The 25,112-nt window shown below is 40.0% G+C and overlaps 1 protein-coding gene across 1 annotated transcript in view; it reads left to right on the top strand.

Annotated features, from left to right (window-relative positions):
- Positions 1 to 24,114, top strand: part of EPDR1 (ependymin related 1) — a 32,154-nt gene extending 8,040 nt beyond the window's left edge. Inside the window, exons 2-3 of the mRNA XM_057733152.1 lie at positions 21,115 to 21,323; positions 22,440 to 24,114. Coding sequence (XP_057589135.1) covers positions 21,115 to 21,323; positions 22,440 to 22,636 — 406 coding nt within the window. The 3' untranslated portion in view covers positions 22,637 to 24,114. The remainder of the gene's footprint in view (positions 1 to 21,114; positions 21,324 to 22,439) is intronic.
- The last annotated feature ends 998 nt before the right edge of the window (positions 24,115 to 25,112 follow it).

The following is a 25,112-nucleotide window of genomic DNA, read 5'->3' as shown; positions in this document are numbered from 1 at the left end:
TTGGAAGCACATAAAGTTTGCTTTAAGACTTAATTCTGTGGGTCTATGGACCCTGGATTTCAGAGGATTGATGCTGGGATATGGAAAAAGTGGGCAGTGAGGAAAAAAGAAGTTCCAAGGAAGATAAGCCTAGGAGAGTAAAGGGACTGGTGGGATAGGAGACTGATATAAATAGAAGCCAGAGGTGGTCGTCATACTGCTTTGAAAACATCTTTATTTCTCTCCATTAACCTTGAACTGTTTCTTCCTGATTCTGACCTCAAAGATGGTGGTCAGGGGCAAAGTGCCCAAAGATCTGAAAATATTCCACCAATTAGTGGTTTGTTTTTCCTGGAATAAATATGATAGGCTTATATTTCCCCAATTCCAGTAAAAATCTTCTATTTTCCCCCTTTATAATTTATTTTATTTTACCCAGCTTTCAAGAAAACAAAATCTTCTCTTGATCTTACTAACTGAAACCCCATTCTCCCCTTCTATTTAAAGCAGATCTCATGCTAAGTCCAATTCTGTCCTCCCATGCTCTCTTGGACCCCCTCCAATCAAACTTTCACCATTACAGCTCTACTGAAACGGCTCTGGTCAAGGGCAGTACGCTCCATGTTACTGATCTAGTGATCTTTTATCTGTTCTTATTTTGCTGTTGGTCATTTCCTCTATTTTGATGTATTTTCTTCACGTGGCTTTCAGGACACCATGCTCTTCTAGTTCCTCTCCTTCCACCTCATTTTCTTACCTTCTCAGACCCCATTGCTCTTCCTCCTCTTCTCTTGGATCATTAATGGTGGAATGTTCCAGGGCTCAGGCTTCTCATCCCTTTGCTTTTCTGTCTCTACCCCTTTTTTGGTGATCTCATCTAGATCATGGAGTCAAATGTCATCCTTACCTGAAGGTCTCCCACATGTGCATCTCCAGCCCAGAGTTCTCTCCTGAACTCTGCACTCATATATCCAGCTTCTTGGTTGAGTTCTTCATTTAGACCTCTAATAGTTATCTCAAACGCAGCAAGTCCAAAATTAATGCCTTCCCTGCAAACAAACAAACAAGCAAACAAACAAACAAAAGTTATTCCTCTTGCAGTTTTCTTTACCTCAGCTAATAACAACTCCAGTTGCTCAGGATCAACCCTAGGAGTCATCTTTGATTTCTTTTTCTCCCACTTTTCACAAGTTATCCAGAAGCAAACCCTGTTGACTCTAATTTTGATATAGACCCAGACTTGCAGACCAGAATCTGACCACACCTATACTGTCATCCTGGTCCAAACCTTCATCATTCTTGCCTGAGTTTTTTGCAATAGCATTCTAACAGGTCCCTACTTCTGCCCTTGCTCCCTTTGGTCTATTCTCAACATGGCAGCCTGAGTGATTCTGCTAAAAATTGTTGTATCGTGTCACTTGTCTGCTCAAAACCCTTCCATGCCTTTCTGTGTCTCAGAGTAAAATGTTTCTGCAAGGACTTGACCACCCTGTGGGAACTGCTCCCCCACCCCCTCCACACCTCGTCTTTGACCTCTTCAATCCATTGTCCATCCATCACTACCTCATCGCCAGCCCATGGCCTCAGCATGCTCACTCCCTTGGTACTTGTGTTGTTGGTTCTTCCGCCTAGAAAGCTTTTTCCCTGAAAAGCTGTATGGCCCACTCCCAGATAAGACTGTCCCTTCTCTCCACATTCTCATACGCCCTGCCACGCTGCCTTTTATGTTCAAGATACTTACCTACTATTTAATATTTTTATTAATATTTTATTTATGTGCTATTTAATTTAATTTAATTAAAAATTTAAAGTCTGTTCCCTCATCTCTTCTGCCTCCCTTCACCCAAAGTAAAGCTCCATAATATCTGGGATTTTCTCTGGTTGTTGCTGTATTTCTAGCACCAAAGAATAGGCCTGACTACATTTTTTTGAATGAGGGAATGAGTAGCAATAATACAGCCACTGTAAAAGAATATCTAAAATACAGATATGCAAAGAGAAAAAAGTAAAAATTATCTATAACTGCCAAACCGATAGGACTATTGGTAACATCCTCCACATATCCTAGTAGATTTTTAGATGCACAATTTACATACTGTAGCCCATACTGTTTTACAATAGGCTGTTTTCCATTTAACAAAATTGTGCAAGCTCATCCATCCTGTCTAGTTTGCTTGTATCATCTTTGAACTCTTGGCCTCTCCTCATTCAGGTCTTAGCCTATCACCTCCTCAGAGGGGCCTTCTGTGACTGTCCAACCAAGCCCTCCCCACAACCAACTCTCCATCACATCTTGTTCTGTTTTCCTCAGGACACTATCATTGAAGGACATGGTCTTGTCAGTTGATGTGTCCGCTGTTTATTGTCTGTTTCTCTTCCCTGGAGTGAAAGGAGAACTTAGTGGGTCTGGTTTACTACCGAAAGCCCAGCACCTAGAAGTGTTTGGTAAGTCTCAGTAGCTGCGTGTGGAATGAATAAATACCATTTGTATGGCTTTTGGATTACTACTATTACACGTGTTCATGGTGGAAATTCTAGATAACAGAGAAGAGCAAAATAAAGAGAGTAAATATAATCTTGTTGTCCAGGATTAATAACCTTTATATATGTGCTTCTGGATTTTTCATTTCTATTTCTGTATACACAGTTCTTTTTTTTAATTGCATATTGTATATACAATTCTAAAATTAAAATGGAAACATGCTCTGTGATTTTTTTTTAATTTAACAAAACGTGCATATATCTCATGCCACTAATCAATCTTTAATAGAATCATTTTTAATGACTGCATGGTATTCTGGCTAATGGATGGAACAGAGTTTCTGTGAGCAATCCCTTATAGAGGACAGTTATGTTTCTTTCCCCTCTATTTTTCACTAGTATAAACAACAACACATAGTTGTGTGCAATTATATGTGTACCACTTTAAAAATATTTTGGACAGCTTCTTGAATAAGAAGATGATTGGAAAGGGATTGCACATTTATAAATTGTTGACAACTTTGCTCTTCAGGAAGGTTGTTCTGACCGAAGTTTCAACTGGCAGAATATGAATGTTCATGTTTCCCACACTCACACCTATAAGGAGCCTAATTATTTTTAGTGATTTCAAATATGACAAACAAGAAACTGAAGGGCAAAATGGCATACCTGCAGTGATGTCACACCTCCTTGTCATGAGTCTCACTCTAAAGCAAATGCCTCTAACTTGTCACAGTTAAGTCTCCTACAGGCTGCTGGTTTAGCAAAAATACACTATCATGTTCAGTAAATATTCTTCTGACCTATTTTATAAAGAATGTATTCTAATGAGGATGAATCTTAAAACTTCCCCAACCTCGTGATTTGTACTAATAGATTGCCTAACATTAAACCATCTTTGCATTCCTGAAATAAATTCTAATTTATTATGTATTATTCTTTTAATAGCCCACTTGATTTGATTTGCTAACATTTAATATTTGTTTTTAATCCATAGGCATAATTTAGCTTGATCTACAGTTTACATTTTTGTACTTTCTATATCTTAATGTCAGGGTTTTCATAGCTTTGTAAAAGAATTGGCAAGCTTTCTATGTTTCTCTATGCTCTATAGCCTTGAGGTTGGAAAAAACTGATTCATGAAACCATGTGGACCCAACTCCTTTTGAAGAAGTGGCTCTTCGATCTTTTTTTAAGATCAAAGATCTAAGCTCTCACTAGACTATTGTAAGGATTTTTTCTCTGGTTATTTACCTGCTTACCTTTCTACTTAAGTCTGAGTCAGTTTTGGTTGTTTATATTTTCCTAGAAAACTTTTTATTTCATCAAGATTATATTTATCATCATAAGACGTTTGTACATGATATTCTCTTAACTCTTAAAAAACTTCACTTTATCTATCAATATCCCCTTTTCTTCTCATTATTCTATATTTGTATTTTCCATCTTTTTTCCTCAAAATTACATTTTCAACAATAAGCTAATGGATTTGTGTGATGGCTTTATGGTTTATTATTCATTTATATTTTATATCCTATATCTTCTTTAAGAATAAGTTTTGAGAATTAAATTACACTGCCTACCCATATTTTGCAAAGTTTTAAGGCAGAGTTATAGTGGAGCATACACTCCACTACAGGTAGGAGGGCATGCCACGACCGATGGATCCCCCAGGTTCCTCTCATCCATGAGCTACTCCCAGGTCTTCTCTCATGGAACACTGTCTTCACTGTTTCTCTTGCTCCTCAATCTCAGGTTTGGAGAATTTCCCCCATTACGGGCATTGGACATTTCCCCAGCACCAGTGGCTTCCTTCAGAAGCAGTGCCTCTTGAACCGGGAGGCCATCTGAAGAATTAGACCACTAGCAGGGTGACTACGTTGCCCTCATACCTTCCAAAGAAAGGAGAAACTCTGGGACAGATGCCCCCCAAACAGAAGCAGCAGCTGCCCCTGGACAAAAAGGCCATAGTGCCTTGGATGACCCCTGCCCCTTCGCAGAAGGCTACTTTTGTTGTGGCTAAAGTTAGGTCTACTGGGAAAGGTCCAGAGTGTGAGTTTGCCAATGAGTGAGGACCGTCTTCTGGGTTTCAGACTTCTCATTGTATCTTCACATGGTGGAAAGGGCTAGCTAGCTCTCTGGGGTCTCTTTGTAAGAGCACTAATCCCATTCATGTAGGCTCCACCCTCATGACCTAATCACCTCCCTAAGGTCTCACTCCTAATACTCACCTTGGGCTTTAGGTTTTCAACATGGTTTTTGGGGGAGATTAAAAACATTCAGATTGTAGAACCCAGAGAATCTGCTGCTCTGGAGCATCTCAGAAGTTGCCAAGGAAGATGCTGGCAGATGGAAAGATGGTGCAAGGGGCATATCAGTTCCTAGGTGTGATGTAGCCTTGTCAGCTACAGGTGAGATGTAATTTATGAGGACTATATCTGATGACATGAACCACCAGACTAGTTGGTGTGGCATCCAGAAGCAGCCATGATGAATACAAGAGCTCTGAGGTTGCTGGAAAATACTTGCAGGGAAGACTGTAGGAGCAGGACCAAGTGCATCGACTCCAAAGCTACTAAAATATTGCCCCCAAGTCCCTTACTGAGATACCTCTTATATCCTCTGGAATCGTAAGGCTCACTGCCCAGAGTGTCTCACTGAGAAGCTGATGACCCAGGATTCCAGGTTGGGAAAGGCAGACGTTCCTCTGAGGAAGACACCTGGGCCACCGTGGAGCTATCTGAGCTGGCTGAAGTCCAGTGGAAACAGCACCTGCTTCAGAATCTCCAGAACAACTCTTGTCAGAGGGGCCCTGGTGGAAGTGGGGAGGCAGAAGCAGTAAATGTAGAGAAAGCCCAGGGGGACCGAAGCTCTCTCTTCAGGAGAAACAGGCAGTCGACCAGTGGAAATTCTACCAGCCCATACTCTTGGGAGCAGAAGATGCTGGGGAGCTTTCATATCCATTGAGATACCACGTCATGTGCTGTGTTATGGTGTGGTTTATGTGTTTCCTCTGGATGTGAGAGTCCTCTCTCTCATTCTAGCCCTTTGTCGCAGACTCCATATTTCAGACAGTGATTCTTCTTGCAGCCCAGCGCCAGGTATTGTCTGGCTTACCCTGGGACCCCAGAGGGGCCACCCTCCTGAGGACTTGGTCCTCTTTGGGATCCATTTTTCTGGTGCCAAAACAGTTTCTTTTGTAAAGGACGAGTATTTATTTAGGTCCCACTCGGTATGTGGAAAAGAATTTAAAGTGTTTGGATGGTTTCTCGTCTTTCCTTCTTTCACCACGCTGAGTCAAGCCTTTAAAAGGTCAACTTCTTCACTTGTTAAAACACAGAGGAATTTTTATAGTGTGTGTTTGTACAAACTGCTAAGTAGCTTTGCCACAAGGTCCTCTGTTAACGGAGAAATAAATTATTTTACTCCTTTTATTATTCACTGCAATTTCTTTTATATCTATGTTCACATTCACCTGACTCGATTTTGATTCATGTTTCGGTCAGCTAGGGAATATACTTGATTAATTTTCTTCAGACAGGGTACTGCTGTGGTGGTGTAATTTCAGAGATTTTGAATGTTGGAGAAATTCCACTTATTGCTTTTTTTACATAATGATAATTGGGGGTGTATACAATTCATTGGGTAATAATAGTATTTTTGCTTAAATTTTTTTTATGGCATTTAGAGCTCTATAAGAGAAGTCTGATACCAAAGTAATTTTGGTTTAGTTTTAACAATTTTTTTTTTATGCCCAAGTCTTTGTAGATTGTTTTCATTATCCTTGAACTCTTTTAAATTAAAAAAATTTTTATTGAAGTATAGTTGATTTACAATGATTCCAGTATACAGCAAAGCGACTCAGTTATACATACATAGTATATATATGTATGTATGTATATATATGTGTATGCATGAGAAAATATGAATATATATACATATATATTCTTTTTCAGATTCTTTTCCATTATAGGTTATTATAAAATATTGAATATAGTTCCCTGTGCTCTACAATAGGTCCTTTTGTTTATCTATTTTATATATAGTAGTGTGAATATATTAATCTTTGAACTACATTAACATCTCATGGTTAACGCCCAGCTCTAGGGAAATTTCTGAAGGCTCGATACTCTTTCTCTCTTTGTTCCTTGTAGATATCACTCTACTTAACATGTACTGGTTCTCTTACATCTGCCCTACACATTTCCTATCTTTTCATTAGCCTTTTCATCACTTTTTATGTTTTTTTTACTTGTGTTCTGGAATAATATCTTATAATTCACAGCTTCTGTTTGTTTTTGTTTTAGTTTTTTTTTCCCCATAGATAGTCTGCTGCACGGTGCCTTCACTGCATTTTCTATTTTGATAATCATGTTTTTCAAATGGGACCTCATGAAACTTAAAAGCTTTTGCACAGCAAAATAAACCATAAACAAGACTAGAAGGCAACCCTCAGAATGGGAAAAAATAGTTGCTAACGAAACAACGGACAAAGGATTAACCTCCAAAATATACAAGCAGCTCATGCAGCTTAATACCAAAAAAGCAAATAACCCAATCCACAAATGGGTGGAAGACCTAAATAGACATTTCTCCAAAGAAGACATACAGATGGCCAACAAACACATGAAAAGATGCTCAACATCACTTATCATCAGAGAAATGCAAGTCAAAGCCACAATGAGGTATCACCTCACAGCGATCAGAATGGCCATCATCACAAAATCTGGAAACAACAAATGTTGGAGAGGGTGTGGAGAAAAGGGAACTCTCCCTGCACTGTTGGTGGGAATGTAAGTTGGTACAGCCACTATGGAAAATAGTTTCGAGGTTCCTTAAAAAACTAAAAATAGAACTACCATATGATCCAGTAATCCCACTTCTGGGCATATAACCAAAGAAAACCATAATCCCAAAAGAAACGTACCAAAATGTTTATTGCAGCACTATTTACAATAGCCAGGACATGGAATCAACCTAAATGCTCATCAACAAATGAATGGATAAAGAAGATGTGGCATATATATACAATGGAATATTACTCAGCTATAAAAAGAGATGAGATGGAGCTATATGTAATGAGGTGGATAGACCTAGAGTCTGTCATACAGAGTGAAGTAAGTCAGAAAAAGACAAATATTGTATGCTAACTCACATATATGGAATCTAAAAATGGTACTGATGAAATGAACTCAGTGACAAGAACAAGGATGCAGATGCAGAGAATGGACTGAAGAACTTGAGGTTTGGGGGGGTGGGGGTGAAGGGGAAGCTGAGATGAAGCGAGAGAGTAGCACAGACATATATATACTACCAACTGTTAAATAGATAGCCTGTGGGAAGTTGTTGTATAACAAAGGGAGTCCAACTCGAGGATGGAAGATGCCTTAGAGGACTGGGATGGGGAGGGTGGGGGGGACTCGAGGGAGGGTGGGGGGGAGTTGAGGGAGGGAGGGAATATGGGAATATGTGTATAAAAATAGATGATTGAACTTGGTGTACCCCCCCAAAAATAAAAAAAAAATAAAAAAAATAAAAAGAAAAAAAAATCATGTTTTTCATTGGAAAGCTATTCTTGTGGCCACACATTCCTTTTTTCTTAAATGCAGTATCATCCCAAATCCCAGTGAAAGTGAAAAATAAGATTTATATCTTTGTTTTGTTAACTGTTAGCTGGAAGGGTCTGTGTGTGTTTATATTTCAACATGGTGGGAACTGATATTTTTCTGCTGAAAAGCATAGGGCTGACTGTATGAACGTGACTATCCTTGTACCCTCCCAGCCTCCTTAATACCCCTGATACGAAGTTCTAGAAATCACTGTGTACCATGACAACATGGGTATCTCTGTAAAGAGGCTGTTTTTTTTAGTGGTGGTGAAGAAAAAAAAAAAAAAGCCAGCTTGAACTATTGCCTCGTGAGAAGTTTTTTTTTTATTAACTTCCATCAGATGAAAGAATATATGCCTACACCTTGCCAATATTCATCCAGATGCATTTTTGGAAAAAAAAAAAAAACTCTTCAATTTCTTGAGAACTCTTTTCTTCTTTTGAACTAGAATCCAAGCAGTGGAGGCCCATCACCTTACAGCTTCTTAAATTGCACACATAATTATTCTTTGACTTTACTTTTCCTAAGGCTGCATTCTCAAGTAATTTAATTTTCCTTTTGTTATATGTGGTTGGCATCAGCCTGCATGATGAGTTGGTGTCTAACACGACAATTTTGAAATAGTGTTTTTCTTTTATGTCTCATGATTACTGTAGGGTGTAACTCAATCTTGGTATACGCCAGAATGTCAAGTGGCCGCAGCTCAATTCTTCCTGCTGAGAGTCAGAGAGCCGGCATGCATTACTAATCTATTATATTGCATATTAAACAAATCCAAAATTTGTCCAGTTTCTTCCATAAAAGCCAAAGGACTTTTGTAATCACAATATAATATTTGTCCACTCCCTTTTCTGTAATTTAGTATATCTTGGATGGCCAAGTACTTCTATGTGCATGGGAAGAATCATTCCTTTCCCCTGTGGAAGGAGGCAAAGAACGTGGTATTAGTGAATTAGAATGAGTCTGGTTGCAGAGCACGTCTTGGGTCTGATTCTGGCACCATTATTTACTACTAAATTATGCTCTGAGCCTCATATTTTCTTGTCGGTTTTTCAAAAAAAAGTAAAAAAGCTAATAACATGTCAGCCAGCTGAATTTGCCAGTCTGTAACTTCTGCCTTAGACGGTTTTTTTTTCCCCCCTGACTACCCCAGTTGAGGACAGAAAAACAGTTGCCTCTTGGCTGTGAAGGCAGTAGCTATTTGGGTTCATTTATGTCCAGGCTAGGCTCCAGTATTTCAAGTTCTAGGATTAACCAAATCCCTGGGCCGTGCTCTTTCTGGAAGGGAAGGCTTTTATAGACTTGTTAGAGAAATCCAATAGGTAATACCTATAAAGTATTGTTTTTTTACTTATTTCATGTAAGATGCTTTTGGCTGCAGAAAATTTGACTGTCAGAGACTTAAATTATAAGGATAATTGTTTGTTGTTTACCTCAGAATTCTGGTGATACATGTTTGTAGGTTTAACTCAACAGTTTCATCAGGGGCCCTGGTTCTTCTCCATCCACCCACTCTGCCATGTTTAGAATGTTGGCTCATAGTTGCAAGAGGGCAGGCTGACTTGTTGCCTTATGGCTTCAACATGGCTGCCTCCACTCTAAGCATGATGTTCTCGCCTAAGTACATTCAAAGACATAAAATGAAGGAAGCAGAGTGGAACAGAGACTCTCCTCTTCTTTTTTTTTTTTGAGAGAAAATAAATTTCCAGAGGATTCCCTCTCCCCATTGACTTCACTGTAGGTCTCCAAGTCCAGAACCAATAATACTCCTAGCATCAAGGAAGACTAAGAAAATGAGTATATGAGTATACTTTCTCAGTCTCTATATTGAGAGGCAGGTCAGGGAGAATGTGTGGGAATGCCTGCTAGGTCTTCCACAAAGGGGTCCATTATGCCCTCAGGAATGTTCTCTCCTTCATCTCTCCATGTCATCCAAATGAATTAACCTTTTTTTGTTACATAGTAGATCACATCTTAATGTGTACAAGTTAAATGAGTAGTTCACTTGTTAAACATTAACCGATTATAGTAAACACAACTGTAAGCAGAGTTTCCTACAAAGTTATAAATCCATATCTATCATCTCAAATCATCTTCATGATAATGCTGTGAGATTCAAAATCATAGTCTTTCTTTACATATAGGAAATATGGAGATTGAAATTATGGTCACCAGTGGTAGATTGGGAACCTTAATTCTTTGACCTAAACGTCTTTCTTTTTTTTTTTTTTTATAGTAGTAAAAGTAATTCCTTTACTTTTTTTTAAAAGAACTTTTATTGAGATACAGTTAACAGGCAATAAACAGCATATATTTAGAGTGTACAATTTGGTATCCCAATCTCCCAGTTCATCCCCCCCCAACCCTCCCCTCTTTCCCCACTTGGTGTCCATGTGTTTGTTCTCTACATCTGTGTCTCTATTTCTGCCTTGCATTTCCTCTTTCATAGTTGTTAGCATTTGCCTTGTGTATTGAGGTGCTCCTATATTGGGTGCATATATATTTATAATTGTTATCTCCTCTTCTTGGATGGATCCCTTGATCTTTATGTAATGTCCTTTCTTGTCTCTTGTAACATTTTTTATTTTAAAGTCTATTTTATCTGATGTGAGTATTGCTACTCCAGCTTTCTTTTGATTTCCATTTGCATGGAATATCTTTTTCCATCCCCTCACTTTCCGGCTGTATGTGTCCCTAGGTCTGAAGTGGGCCTCTTGTAGACAGCATATATATATATGGGTCTTGTTTTGTATCTATTCAGCCAGTCTGTGTCTTTTGGTTGGGGCATTTAGTCCATTTACATTCAAGGTAATTATTGATATGTATGTTCCTATTACCATTTTCTTAATTGCTTTGTTTTTGTTTTTGTAGGTTCTTTTCTTCTCTTATGTTTCCCACTTAGAGAAGTTCCTTTAGCATTTGTTGTAGGGCTGGTTTGGTGGTGCTGAATTCTCTTAGCTGTTGCTTGTCTGTAAAGCTTTTGATTTCTCCATCAAATCTGAATGAGATCCTTGCTGGGTAGAGTATTCTTGGTTGTAGGTTCTTCCCTTTCATCACTTGAAATATATCATGCCACTCCCTTCTGGCTTTTAGAGTTTCTGCTGAGAAATCAGCTGTTAACCTGATGGGAGTTCCCTTGTATGGTATTTGTCGTTTTTCTCTTGTTGCTTTTAATAACATTTCTCTGTCTTTAATTTTTGTCAACTTGACTAATATATGTCCTGGCATGTTTCTCCTTCGGTTTATCCTGCCTGGGATTCTCTGCGCTTCCTGGACTTGGGTAGCTATTTCCTTTCCCATGTTAGGGAAGTTTTCAACTATAACCTCTTCCAATATTTTCTCGGGTCCTTTCTCTCTCTCTTCTCCTTCTGGGACCCCTATAATGCAAATGTTGGCATGTTTAACATTGTCCCAGAGGTCTCTTAGGCTGTCTTCAGTTCTTTTCATTCTTTTTTCCTTATTCTTTTCTGTATCAGTGATGATCACCATTCTGTCTCCCAGGTCACTTATTCGCCCTTCTGCCTCAGTTAATCTGCTGTTGGTTCCTTCTAGTGCATTTTTCATTTCAGTTATTGTGTTGCATATTTCTGTTTGTTTGCTCTTTAATTTTTCTAGGTCTTTGGTAAACTTTTTGATCTTTGCATCCAGTCTTTTTTCAAAGTCCTGGATCATCTTCACCATCATTATTCTGAATTCTTTTTCTGTAAGGGTGCCTATCTCCTCTTCATTTAGTTGTTTTTCTGGGTTTTTATCCTGTCCCTTCATCTGGTACAAAGTCCTCTGCTTTTTCATTTTCTCTCTCTTTCTGTGGCTGTGGTTTTCAGTTCCACAAGACAAAATACTGACCTAAACTTTTTTACAGTGCTTTTCATGCTGTCTATAAACCTTTTCCTGAGGTAGAGAAATTAGACAGAAAGGTTTTCTCATAGTAGGGTAAACTTTTAGTATCTTTCCTAAAGGGAAGAAATTAATGAAGCGTTACACCCAGTTAAAAATTCCACTGTGCCTTTTTGGGAAACAGTAGTACCTCATAAAATATAAAATGGAATTTCCTTTGATCCAACAATCCCAGGCTATAAATTTTAAAGGAGGATATAAAAACAGAAAGACCAAAGGGCTTATCTCCAATTTGTATTTAGCATTGTGAATACTAACAAGCTGTGGAAATAATCTAAAGTGTCATGAATAGGGAACTACTGAAGCAAATTATGGTGTGTGTGTGTGTACACACACACACACAGAAGAGAAATATGCATCTGTTAAATTATTGTAAAGCAATGTCATTTACAAAAATTGATGCAATCATTGACCAAAAATTCCCAAATACCAGACTGAACCCAATAGCACATTAAAAAAAAAAAAAAAAAAAAAGGAATACATTATGTTCAAGTGAGGTTTATTCCAGGAATGTAAGGGTGATTCAGTTTCAGGAAATCTATAAACATCTATGAAAGGCAAATGATAAAATTCAGAAACATTCTTGATACAAAGCATTCAATAAGAACTGATTGATACTTCCTTAATATGAAGAAATCTGTATAGTTTTTAATCTGCTTTATATTGAAACCGTAAAACCCTTTCCCACTAAACTCAGCAAAAAGGCAAAGATGTCCATTATCTCCATTTTATTTAATATTGTGTTGGATTTATTGGCCAATATAATCAGAGAGGTAAACTATTTAGAGACACGAGAATTAGAAAAGAAGAGGTAAAAACTATCTCTGCCAATGATATGGATGCAATATACCTGGAAAACATAAAAGGCCTAAAAAATAAAAGTAATTCAAACTAATTCAAACTAAGAGAATTAAGTAAAGTAGCTGTATACAAAATTAGCCTGAAAAATCAGTAGCTTTAATATATATAAACAATAATCTGCTAGAAGTAACAATGGAAGGTCTCATTTAAAACAGTAACATTGAAAACAACAAGACAAACTACTTAGGAATAAATTCAAAGGAAATGTGCAAAATCTGTACAGGAGAAATTTCTAACACTCCTGAAATACACAAAAACACAAAATGAGATTTGAAAAAATGTAAAGACATTTTTTTTGGGGGAGGAATAGGATGACAACATCATACAGATATCAATTCTTCCTGCATTAGTATTTAAATTTAACTTAGTCCCTCCAAATGCCAAAAAGGTGGCTTTTGTTGGAGCTAAATAAATTAATTCTAACTTCATATGGAAAAATTAAAAAACCCAAATATCTAGGAGAACCCTGGAAGAGGAGGACACAATAGGAGGTCTAGTAAATTCTACAAGATTATGAAACAACACACTATTGGGTCTCTGTAATTAAAGCAGTGTGACAGAGGTGCATGAATAGGTAGACAACCCAATGGAATAAAGTAGAGTCCTGAAGTAGACCGACATACATCTGGAGTTGGTGTATGATAAGGGTGGCATCTCAGATAACTGGAGAAAAGATCGTCTTTTAAATCAATGGTGTTAGAACAATTGACAAAAAGAAAAAATTGTATCCGTACCGCACACCATACACAAGAATAAATTCCAAAAGAGATAAAGATCTAAATGTTAACAAAATAAAACCATACAGGGATAAGACAAATCATGGGTAAATTCTTTTATAACGTGGAAGTAGGGAAAGGTTTTCTAAATATGACACAATGAAAAAGCAATATAAGGAATCTGATTTTAAAAATGTACAATCCTTTGCATTGTAGAAAAAAATGTAAATAATGTCAGCAGACAAATGGCAGAGAAAAAATATCTGCAACTTATATCAGACACAAAAGGCTAAATCACTAGCTATAGAAAATTGAGACAGTCATATGGTCCTTAAACATATGGAAAGATGTTCAACTAAGTATAATGAGTGAAGGCAAATTAAAACCACACTAATTCCTTATGGAAGGGAAGTGACTGGGAGGGGCCGGGGGAGGCTTCCGTGGGGCCATAACTGGATCTGGGTGGGGGCTTCCCTGTTCTTCACTTTGTAAAATTTCTCAAGCTCTACACTTTAGATTTACGCAGTCTATTGTATGTTCATTATGCTTACCAAAAAAAAAAGGAAAAAGTTCCTTAAAAATAACAAACCAAAAACCCTGACAGATAATGCTTCTTACTTATCAGATGGGCACAAATCCAAGTTTGACAACATGCTCTGTTGGCAAGACTATAAAGGAAACAGGTGCTCTCACATATTGCTGATAGGAGTGCAAAACTGCACAACTCTCTGAAAAGAAATCTGATAATATTAACAAAAACCCTTTGCCCTAGTAGTTTCATATTAGTAATTCACCCTAAATATATACCTCCAAAATAGCACAAGGTTATTCAATGTGGCGTTTTGGGCAATATAATAAGAATGGAAACAAGCCAATGTTCATTAGTAGGAGACTGACTAAATAACCAATGGTATTACACACAATAAACTATTACATGACCATAAAAAAGAATAATGACAACCTCTATGTATTAATAAAGACAAGAAAAAGCAAGGTGCAGAAAAGTGTATGTAGTGTTCTACCCTTTCTGTAAAGAAGAAAGAAATAAGAGTGCATACATGTGTGCTTATTTTTTGTCAAAAGAAGTGAAGGAAAATAACATGGAAGCCAATGAAAGATTCTGTCCATCAGGAGAATGGGGGATGCGGGGCAGGGATTGGGATGGGAGTGAGAATTCTCTGAAGGTATTTTTTTTTTTTATATTGTTCTGAGTTCTGAAACATGAAAATTTTTACATATTTAAATAATAAAATTAAATCAAAGGGGAAAGTGCGAAGTCCCTGAATTGAGAACAAACAAACAAATGATGATTAGGTAATGATTTATCAATATGGAAACATAGCCACTCAGGAAATAGGCTGAATCCAAGAGAATTTTGAATGCACTATTGAGTTGTATTCTAAAGACAAAAAGAACTTCAATGAAATCTTAAACTCACTGAGCAGTTCTATTTTTTGATAACACTTTTGAAAGTATTATTTCAAAGCTATTTTAGGATAAAGCAAATAAATACATTTGCTAATGTTTTTAGGAGGCATGATTTTAAAAAATTAATTAATTAATTTATTGGGTGCATTGTGTCTTTGTTGCTGCGCACAGGCTTTCTCTAGTTACAGTGAGTGGGGGCTACTCTTCGTTGTGGAGTGCAGGCTCCTCATTGTGCTGGCTTCTCTTGTTGCGAAGCATGGGCTCTAGATGCGTGGGCTTCAGTAGTTGTGGCACATGGGTTCAATAGTTGTGGCTCACGGGCTCTAGAGCACAGGCTCAATAGTTGTGGTACACAGGCTTAGTTGCTCTATGGTACGTGGGATCCTCCTGGCCCAGGGCTCAAACCTGTGTCCCCTGCATTGGCAGGCAGATTCTTAACCACTGAGCCACCAGGGAAGCCCAGGAAGCATGATTTTTACTTTAAGAGGAAATATATACAAACATAAAAACAAAAGTGATAGGGGAGAACCTATAATGTTAAATTTAGATTAGAAATACCAGTATGAATTCATGATTTTTTTTAATGTAAAAAGCTCTGACCACTGAAAGTTCCTCAAAACAATGACATCCCAGTGAAAACAAGCACATCTAGGGCCCTGATGTTGGTTTCTAAGTTGTTTCCCAGTAAGTTCTAGGGTTCCTCAGAAAAATGACTGATTTTAGATTTGGTGCAAGGAAAGTCTAAGATGAGCATGGGAAACTTGTGTCACAGAAAGCCAGGAATCACTCAAAGACTGATGGAGTCCTGTTATAAGTCACAAATACCAGGTGTAAGGAGCTCCCATTGACCAAATTTGGGATAATTTGAGCATTAACTGGAATAATGACTTTAATCATTCATCATATGTTAAACAAATAAAAACCCAAGAATGCAGAGTGATACTAGATAGATGGACAGATGCCATTTGCTAAACCATTGGTAGCATTATACCAACCTCCAGTGAAATAACTATTTAGGAAATGGTTTTACCTAAAATGATTAGGTGACAGTTATGGGGTAACAGGATATTCTTAGCTTCACAAAGTATTACCTACCAGTTACTTGGCAATTCCAAAAAGAAATGCCTTTGTGATGGAGACATTTGGAGTAATCACCTGACTTGGTGATCAAGGTTGGTAACATTAATAATGGAATGGGACATCACCTGTCTTCTATGTGATGGGATATGAAGTACAGAGCCTCGTTTGTAAGAGATATTTAGAAAGTAGATAGAGCAAATATGACAAAATGTAATACTTGTTGAATCTAAAAGGTAGATATAAAGGTGATCATTGTACTAGTCCTTCAACTCTTCTGCATTTCATAGTAAATTAGGGGAAAATGACCCCATAGGTATGTATTTTTTGGAAATATTTGGAAGGATACCAAGGATAAATTGTTGAATTTAAAATGTAGTTTAGAAAATATATAAATAATTATTTATTTTTGTAAAATGTGTATAATACACTAAAATTAATATATTTGCACATCTATATTCATAGCAGCACTATTCACAATAGCCAAAATTTGGAAACAACCCAAGTGTCCATCTATGGATGAATGGATAAACAAAATGTGACATACATTCAATGGAACATTAGTTAGCCTTATAAAGGAAGGAAACTCTGACTCATGCTACACCGTGGATGAGTCTTGAGGACATTATGCGAAGTGAAAATCCCAGTCACAAAAAGAGAAATACTGTATGATTCCACTTATGTGAGGTACCCAGAGTAGTCAAGTTCAGAGAGACAGAAAGTAGAATGGTGGTTGCCAGGAGCTGGGGGAGGGAGAAATGTGGAGTTGTTTAATGGGTACAGAGTTTCAGTTTTGCAAGATGAAAAGAGTCGTGGAGATTGGTTGTACAACAGTGTGAATGTACTTAACACCACTGAACTGTACACTTAAAAATGGTTAAGATGGACTTATCTGGTGGCGCAGTGGTTAAGAATCCGCCTGCCAATGTAGGGGACGTGGGTTAGATCCCTGGTCCAGAAAGATCCCACATGCCTTGGAGCAACTAAGCCTGTGTACCACAACTACTGAGCCTGTGCTCTAGAGCCCTCGAGCCACAACTTCTGAGCCCACACACTGCAACTGCTGAAGCCTGTGCACTCTAGGGCCTGTGCGCCACAACAAGAGAAGCCAGGGCACTGAGAAGCCAGTGCACTGCAACGAAGAGTAGACCCCACTTGCCACAACTGGAGAGAAAAGCCCTCAAGCAGCAACGAGACCCACGCAGCCAAAAAAAAAAAAAAAAAACAGAAGAAAAGAAAAAAAAAAGGTTAAGGTGGTAGATTCTATGTTATGTGTATTTTACCACCATTATAAGTTAAATTTAACTATAAAATCGACAGACACACATGCACAGAGTTCTTATTTCTCTAAATTGGAGTTTCAATTTTTAGGAAAATGGATTTTCAGGAAACAATAGAAATTGTCCACGCAGCCTGAGAATTTTGTCAGAAGCCACAAAAATCCTTTGTCCCACAAGGAGAGAGGCATCATGGTGCGCTGGGCACCTCCTCTGCATTCGGGTTGCCATGGAAACCTTGGCCTGCTGACCCCTTGCGTGGGCCGGGAGAGCCTGAGACCCGGCGGCGGGGCCCTCCCGAGAACAGTGCTTTGCTTGGTGTCTGGCCAGCGACGAGGCGACGTTTGCAGGCTGTTGTTGACCCAGGGCTGGCCTGCCTGCCTCGTCCTTCACACCCATTCCAGCCCCTCACCTTGCCTGACGGCACCCTGGGGGTGCGGTCCGTGACTCCTGTCCTCACAGCTTCCTCCACTTCAGAGCCAGGCTTTGATCTCACCTCCCAGGATCCAGTGTCTGTTGAAGTCCATCACTCCTTCAGATCGAGGGCTCATTATCCGCACAGCATCCCAGGCAGATGACTCATTTCAACCCTGGCTGACCTCTGCATTTTGACCTTCTGGCTCTATGGGGCTCCAGGCTCTTTATCCTACTTGTGATGGAGAACCTACATTTTGACTATGAATATGTTCATATAAACATACAAGCTGTGAAAATCTGCTTTTCCAAAACTTCGAGTGGAGTAGTATTAGATTTATATCCACATGGGATTTTGAAAAAATGATTTATACAGTTCTATTTTGTTTCCCATTAAATTAATATTTTCTGTTTTACTTAAGGCACTGTCAACATAACCTCAGTATCAGACTGTGCTCTCTTTTTTTCCAAATTAAATATTTTGAAAACTTAGAAAAGTACAGAGAACATCATAACAAACACCTGTGTTCAGACCACCCAAAATTAGCCAATGTTAACATTTTGTAGTGATTGTTTCAAGCCTAGAATTCTCATTTTGAAATTAAATTTTACTTCTGTGTATGGACAGAGCTGGCCTTGGGCAACAGTGAAGTTGGCAGAGTTCCTTTCCTGCTGCCCCCTTCCCTTCCCCGGCAGGTGACTGACCAGGCATCCGTGACCCTTGGTTCTGCAGTGGCCTGTGCGGTGCCTCTCCCAGAACAGCTGTGCTGGCGGCTGTTCCCGGGGCTCTAGCTGGAACAGTGGAGTCCTCAACTGTATTAGAAGCGAGTCCTGGTTATGAGTCACAGAAAAAGTTCCAGGCAGGAAAATGGAAAGTTATTAGAACAAAGGAAACATTACCATAACTCTGCAGGTGGATCTGTAGGCACAGGGCCTCAGAGAGGAAATGTATCCAGGAAAGGAACAGCTGTTGGAGTCCCAGCTTGCTGCTGCTTTTCTCTGCTTCATTCTTTACTCTTCCTCAGTTCACCTGTTGGAAATTAGCCTCCCATGGCTTCTGTGTTTACATACGCCACGACCAGCCACGGGAAGTGACTGGCTAGAAGACCTGCAGTGGCAATGCCACACATCTGAGCGAGAGAATCTGATTGTCCCGCCCTGGGTCAGATGTCCCCCTCTGAGGAGGATGGCCAGGTCATGTACACAAACTCGGCTGCCAGGCTCCCACTTCTTTGCTCCTGTGGATTCGGGGGCTGAGTTTTGAGAAGGAAACCCCCCGTCCCCTGCACATGGCTGCATATCTTTCAGGCGACAATCACTGCACACAACTGGAGTATCAACCACAGCTGGGAATGACTCCCTAGCCTAAACACCTTGAACTTGGGAAAGCACAAGAAGATGATGCTGATGGTGAGGAGGAGGAAGATGAAGACCAGCACTCCTGAGGGCATATAGTATAAGTGCTTCGTGGGGGGCCGCTCTCCCTGAAAGGATCAGGGAGCAGGATTTGTGTATGGACAAAGAATCCCATGTTATGACTGGACTATGCTCTAACGTTGATGCTAATGTTTCTGTATTCCTTCCATGAGTATCCAGACCCTGATGTGCCAGGGACCTAATGGGGAGTGAGGAAACAGTGACAGTCCAACTCCAAGCTCCTCCAAAGGGCTTATAGTTTGATGTGAACTCTGCACTTATAGTATAAGTTTGGCTCCATTTTTGAGCAATAGCGCATAAAATGAACACTTCCTTTTCTTTCTGCATTCATTCCCACTTCTCATGGTCTGCGCTTGGGTTTTACCCTTGTAAGCCATTTCAAACATCTTCTGGAATAAGCAGGGTCGATATTTCTAAATACGTAAAATGTGGTTATGCTTATGTTTTTATGCTAGATCATAGAAAATGGAAGTATACTAATAATGGTACTATTTTGACCATATGGACAATTATCAATTATAATATTCTTTTTTTAATCCTAAATTTAAAAAAAATTATTTACAGTATTTTTATTTATTGGCTGCATTGGATCTTCGTTGCTGCACATGGGCTTTCTCTAGTTGCGGCAAGCGGGGGCTACTCTTCGTTGTGGTGTGCGGGCTTCTCTTGTTGCGGAGCACGGGCTCTAGGTGCTCGGGCTTCAGTAGTTGTGGAGCATGGGTTCATTAGTTGTGGCTCGCGGGCTCTCGAGGGCAGGCTCAGTAGTTGTGGTGCATGGGCTTAGTTGCTCCGCAGCACGTGGGATCTTCCCGGACCAGGGCTCGAACCTGTGTCCCCTGTATTGGCAGGCGGATTCTTAATCACTGTGCTGCCAGGGAAGCCCATAATATTCTTTTCTGAAGAAAATAAAATTTAAGCTCTGACTTGGGATGGAGAACAGGCATCCTCTGTAGGGGCTGTGGAGTGTGGTGAGCCTCACATTCCGTGGATAATCTGTTGACTATTGTTATTTGCTCACAAGAAGCTACTTCTCGGGGCTCTTGTGCCCTCAGGTGTTGTGAATTTCACTTTTGAAGTCAGGGCTGCGACCTTACTCCACAGGATCTACAGCAGTGCCCTGAGTTTTAGATTGACAGTCGAATGCATGGAAACTCAGCGAGCTTCATCCGACACCAAGATGGCTTAGCTTTAGGAAAGACACAGGGCTGGTGATCACACAGTGTGCAAGGTGATGGCAGGAGATCTGTGGGCTCAGGCACAGACCGGGAATATCTCAGGCTTGCTCCTGACGTAGGGTGTGCACTGGGCATGAGAGACGAGGCTGAGAACATGCAGACAAATTCCGTTCAGCGAAGACATTCGCTTGGGGTCCGCTCAGCTTTTGTCCTTGCCTGTCCCAGCCCATTCCCAGCGCAGCAGCACCTCACCAAAGCCCATTCCTGTGATGACAGCTGAGAGAGTGGGACACAGGTGGCTGGTGCATCCTCAGTGGGCTCTTGTCATCCTGCATTCAGCATATCCCTGTGGTCCCTTGACTCAGTGCTCTAAGGACTCAGTTAAGGCAAGAGTCAAATCCTCCTGTGTCTCTGAGGCTAAAAGGTCACAAACCAGCTGCTACCCCAGGGCCTCACGTTTCTCATGTTTGTATCCTAAGCACAGGGTCTGTCATATAGTAGGTACTTGATAAGGTAATAGGTAATTGATAGACATAATAGGTAATTGTCTCATGAATATTCAGTTTTGACTCCTGAACTTTATTTTATATTCAAGTTGTTCATGCGTCTAGTGTTTATAAGTAAATGATTGCCTAGCAAGCAAAACTATTTTTTTTCTATTTTAAGAGTAATTATATCAAAGGCCTTTGGCTTTTATGCTGATAAAAGACATGGTGATTGTAACATAAAGTCCTGAACTGTTCTCTTTTAATCTGTCTTCCAGATTATTTGAATATATTTTGCTCTATAAGGATGGAGTGATGTTTCAGATTGAGCAAGCCACCAAGCAGTGCTCCAAGATCACCCTGATGGACCCCTGGGACCCCCTAGACATTCCTGAGAACTCCACCTTTGAGGACCAGTACTCCATAGGGGGGCCCCAGGAGCAGATCACTGTCCAGGAGTGGTCGGACAGAAAGGCAGCCAGATCATGTAAGCGTTTCACAAAGTATTCAAGTATTGCATCTGAGAAAGCAGGATGGGAAATAACGTTTAAGTCCATTAAGGAAGGTAGTTGTTAAGGGAATTCAGAAGCCTAGTCAAATTATTTAACTCCATTTGAAGTCCCCACATGTACTCTGCTAGTTGTGTAGCGCTGGGTTCTAAGCATGGCATTTGAAACATCTCAGCCTTCTAATATGCCCTGTAACTTCCTGCCACTTTGACTGTTATGGGCTTCACCTTGGCTCTGATGTTTCATGATTCCCCCGTGGTCTGTGACATGGAAGGGGTTTGTCTAAGGCACATGTTAGAATTGGGTGCCTCCTTTTCCTTCCTCCAAAACACTAAGTTGCAGACACCAGATCTACTCCCATTATTGTGTCTGCTTTTATACATAGAGGTGAGGCTCTTCTCTGCAATGGTGCCAACACACCTCCCGCAAGGCTGTTTCAAAAACTCAGGCCTTTGTTCTGTGGAAAACAACATGAAGGTTCCCTCCAAAATTAAGCATAGAGTTACCATATGACCCAGCGATTACAGTTCTTGACATATACCCCAAAGAAGTGAAAGCAAGGACTCAAACAGATATTTGTACACCCATGTTCATAGCAGCATTATTCATAATAGCCAGAGGTAGAAACAGCCCAAGTGTCCACCAGCAGACAAATGGGTACGCAAAGGTGGTGTATACACACAGTGGAATATTATTGAACCTTAAAAAGGAGGGAAATTCTGACACATGCTACAACATGGATGAAAGTTGAGGACATTATGCTGAGTGAAATAAGCCAGTTACTACGGGGCAAATACTGTATAATTTCACTTATATGAGGTACCTAGAATAGTCAAAATCATAGAGACAGAAAGTAGAATGGTGGTTGCCAGGGTCTGGGTGAAGGGAGGAATGGGGAGTTAGTGTTTTATGGGTATAGAGTTTCAACTGGGGGAGATGGAAAATTTCTGGAGATGGATGGTGGTGATGCTTTCATAACAATGTGAATGTCCTTAGTGCCACCGGACTGTACTTAAAAATGGTTAAAAGGGTCCATTTTATGTATATTTTGCCACAATTAAAAAATACGTGCATTTTTGCCTGTCTTCTTACAGATGAAACCTGGATTGGCATTTATACAGTCAAGGATTGTTATCCTGTCCAGGAAACATTCACCAAAAATTACAGTGTGATATTGTCCACGCGGTTTTTCGACATACAGCTGGGCATTAAAGACCCCTCGGTGTTTATCCCGCCAAGCACGTGCCAGACAGCCCAGCCAGAGAGGATGGGTGAGGACTGTTCCTGGTAAGCCTGTGAACACGGAAGGGACAGCATCAAACCTCAGATGCCAGCTGCCCCAGCTCAAACTGGATTTGAGACTTGAGAGATGAGAATCTTCATTGGAGATAAATGTTATAATTCTAGGAAGATAAACTTTGATGTGGTTTTTTTTGTATATATGGTTGTGACTACTTGGGCTGGGTTTACAAAAAGGAATGGAATGGAGAGTATGTAGTAGTATATGAAGAGATGGCTAACACAGGCACCCCAGATGTTTCCAAAGCTTGTCTGGGCGCTGTGCTTTCTGTGTGCAGGTGTACAGGAAGTGCGGTGGCATACACAGGGCGAGGGGAGGGTCAGCAGGGGCGAATGTGTTGTTACTGACATTACTGAGAATTGCTAGATCGCTGGCTCATGGTGATAAAAAGAGCAGAATGACTTTGGTCAGTTTTAGTGTTAATGTTTACGTTCTCTACAGACAATGACCCCCTTATTGCCTGCGCCAGGGTAGTGTCTCCTCCCACTGTTCTGTGCCTTCAGCACCTCCTTTTCCCCGACCCTGTGTTCCCTTGGCCACTGACACAGTGATCTCTTAAAATCCCTTCCGGCCTTAAGAGCTTTATGGCATGACCCAATGGATGTAAACATTTGGGGAGGAAATGAAAGGCTATAATACAACATAATGATTCCTCTAAGGATATACTTTAAACAGGAGGGTTTGGAAAATCTTAATGTCTGTTTCTGGGTAAGCACGAGCCATGTATGCTTCCTTTTTTCTATGCAAGAGTATTGATATATGTGCTGAATCATCACATAGTTGTCAAGAGACTTAGAGAGACAGGTAGCATTCTAGAAATAGCACCAAAGTGGGAGTCAGGAGACTATTGTTTCTGAAATCCAGGATGAGAATTCTCTTGTATTGGAACTCCTTTGATCCACTAGACATACTCTGCTTCCCCTCACCTCTGCATCGCTGGGGCAGTGTTTCACAGCCTCTTTGTCTAGCTGACTTCTGTTCGTCCTTCCTAGGTCAGCTCATGCATGGCCTTCAGAGGCTGCTCCCAAGCCTGGACTGGGTGCACCTCACAGTGAACATGCTAGTCTGAAAATGCTTACTAGGCTGTGTCTAAATTTCCTGCTTCCTGGACACTCTCACTCACTAGCCTGGCTGTGAGTGCCATGAGTACGGGTACCATGTTCCGTTTACTTTTATATGCCCAGCACCAAGTGCCTGGCACATGGTCAGTGCCCTAAATGTGTAGAGTGGAGAATGCTAGACTCCTGGTCGTTACTTACTCATCTGTAAAATGGGATTGGGTTTGCTGACCTCTAGGGAGACATCTAGTAATAAAATTTATCATTCTAGATTCCTTCTACTATTGTATTTTATTTGGCTATCTATCTATCCATCATCTATTACCAGGAGAAATGTGTGATGCCTATATGACGCTGAAAACAATCTGTATTACTCACAGTTTATCTATATTGTTTCAATAAACAAAATTAATTGCACTTCTAAGTGTTTTTTGATTTTTTTTGTAATAAATATGGGTTATCTTGGCTACAAAGGAGTTAAAATGCTTCTCTAATGAATAAAGTGCTTCCTGTGATCTACACCAAATTCACTATCCTTTCTCAAAAGGCTGCTCTTCCTCTTAAAGTCCAGGTGTCTGGTCAGCAGCCTCAGAGTCATTCCTGACCCGTATTTTTCTCCTTTAGTCCTCATAGGCAGTCATTGTCCTGAGTCCCATCAGAATAGTTCTTAAAGCTACTGCCTCTTGTCCAGCCCTTCAGCCATCACCTGGGTCCAGGCTCTTAGCATTGCTGGCCTTTGCAAAATCTTTATACCGTCTGTCCTTGTCCTTGTCCTAGAAGCCATCCTCTGTTCATTCATTCATTCATAAGCCAGTCCTGAACTTTTTGGCCAACCCAATACTATAAAATACTATAAAATGCAGAACTCTCTTCCAGGAAGAACAAAGTTTTGTAATAGCTAAATTGAAAACTTTTGATGAGAAGAAGACTAAGATAAAAGTTATTTCTGGGGACTTCCCAGGTTAACAATCTGCCTGCTATTGCGGGGGACATGGGTTCGAGCCCTGGTCTGGGAAGATCCCACAAGCCGTGGAGCAACTAAGCCCTGTGTGCCACAACTACTGAGCTTGCCTGCCACAACTACTGAAGCCTGTGCACCTAGAGCCCGTGTTCCGCAACAAGAGAAGCCACCACGATGAGAAGCCCTCGCACTGCAATGAAGAGTAGCCTTGCTCACCACAACTAGAGAAAACCTGAAGTGAAGACCCAACACAGCCAAAAATAAATAAAAATAAATCTAAAAGCTATTTCTGAAACATTCTGTAATCACATTAGTTGATTAGTCGGCATGTGTGATCAGCAGTTGCAATTTAGTATCTTTTTATCAGGGCCCTTTGCTTTTGTAAAACTTTTTGATTCTAAAGTGTTAAATGACCTTTCCTTAGTACTCTGGCCACTCTGAGGGCTTG

This window comes from Hippopotamus amphibius, chromosome 4 (assembly GCF_030028045.1).
Source record: "Hippopotamus amphibius kiboko isolate mHipAmp2 chromosome 4, mHipAmp2.hap2, whole genome shotgun sequence".
Classification (NCBI taxonomy): domain Eukaryota; kingdom Metazoa; phylum Chordata; class Mammalia; order Artiodactyla; family Hippopotamidae; genus Hippopotamus; species Hippopotamus amphibius.
Note: the sequence above shows the minus strand (reverse complement) of the source record. Positions and strands in the feature narration are given on the sequence as shown.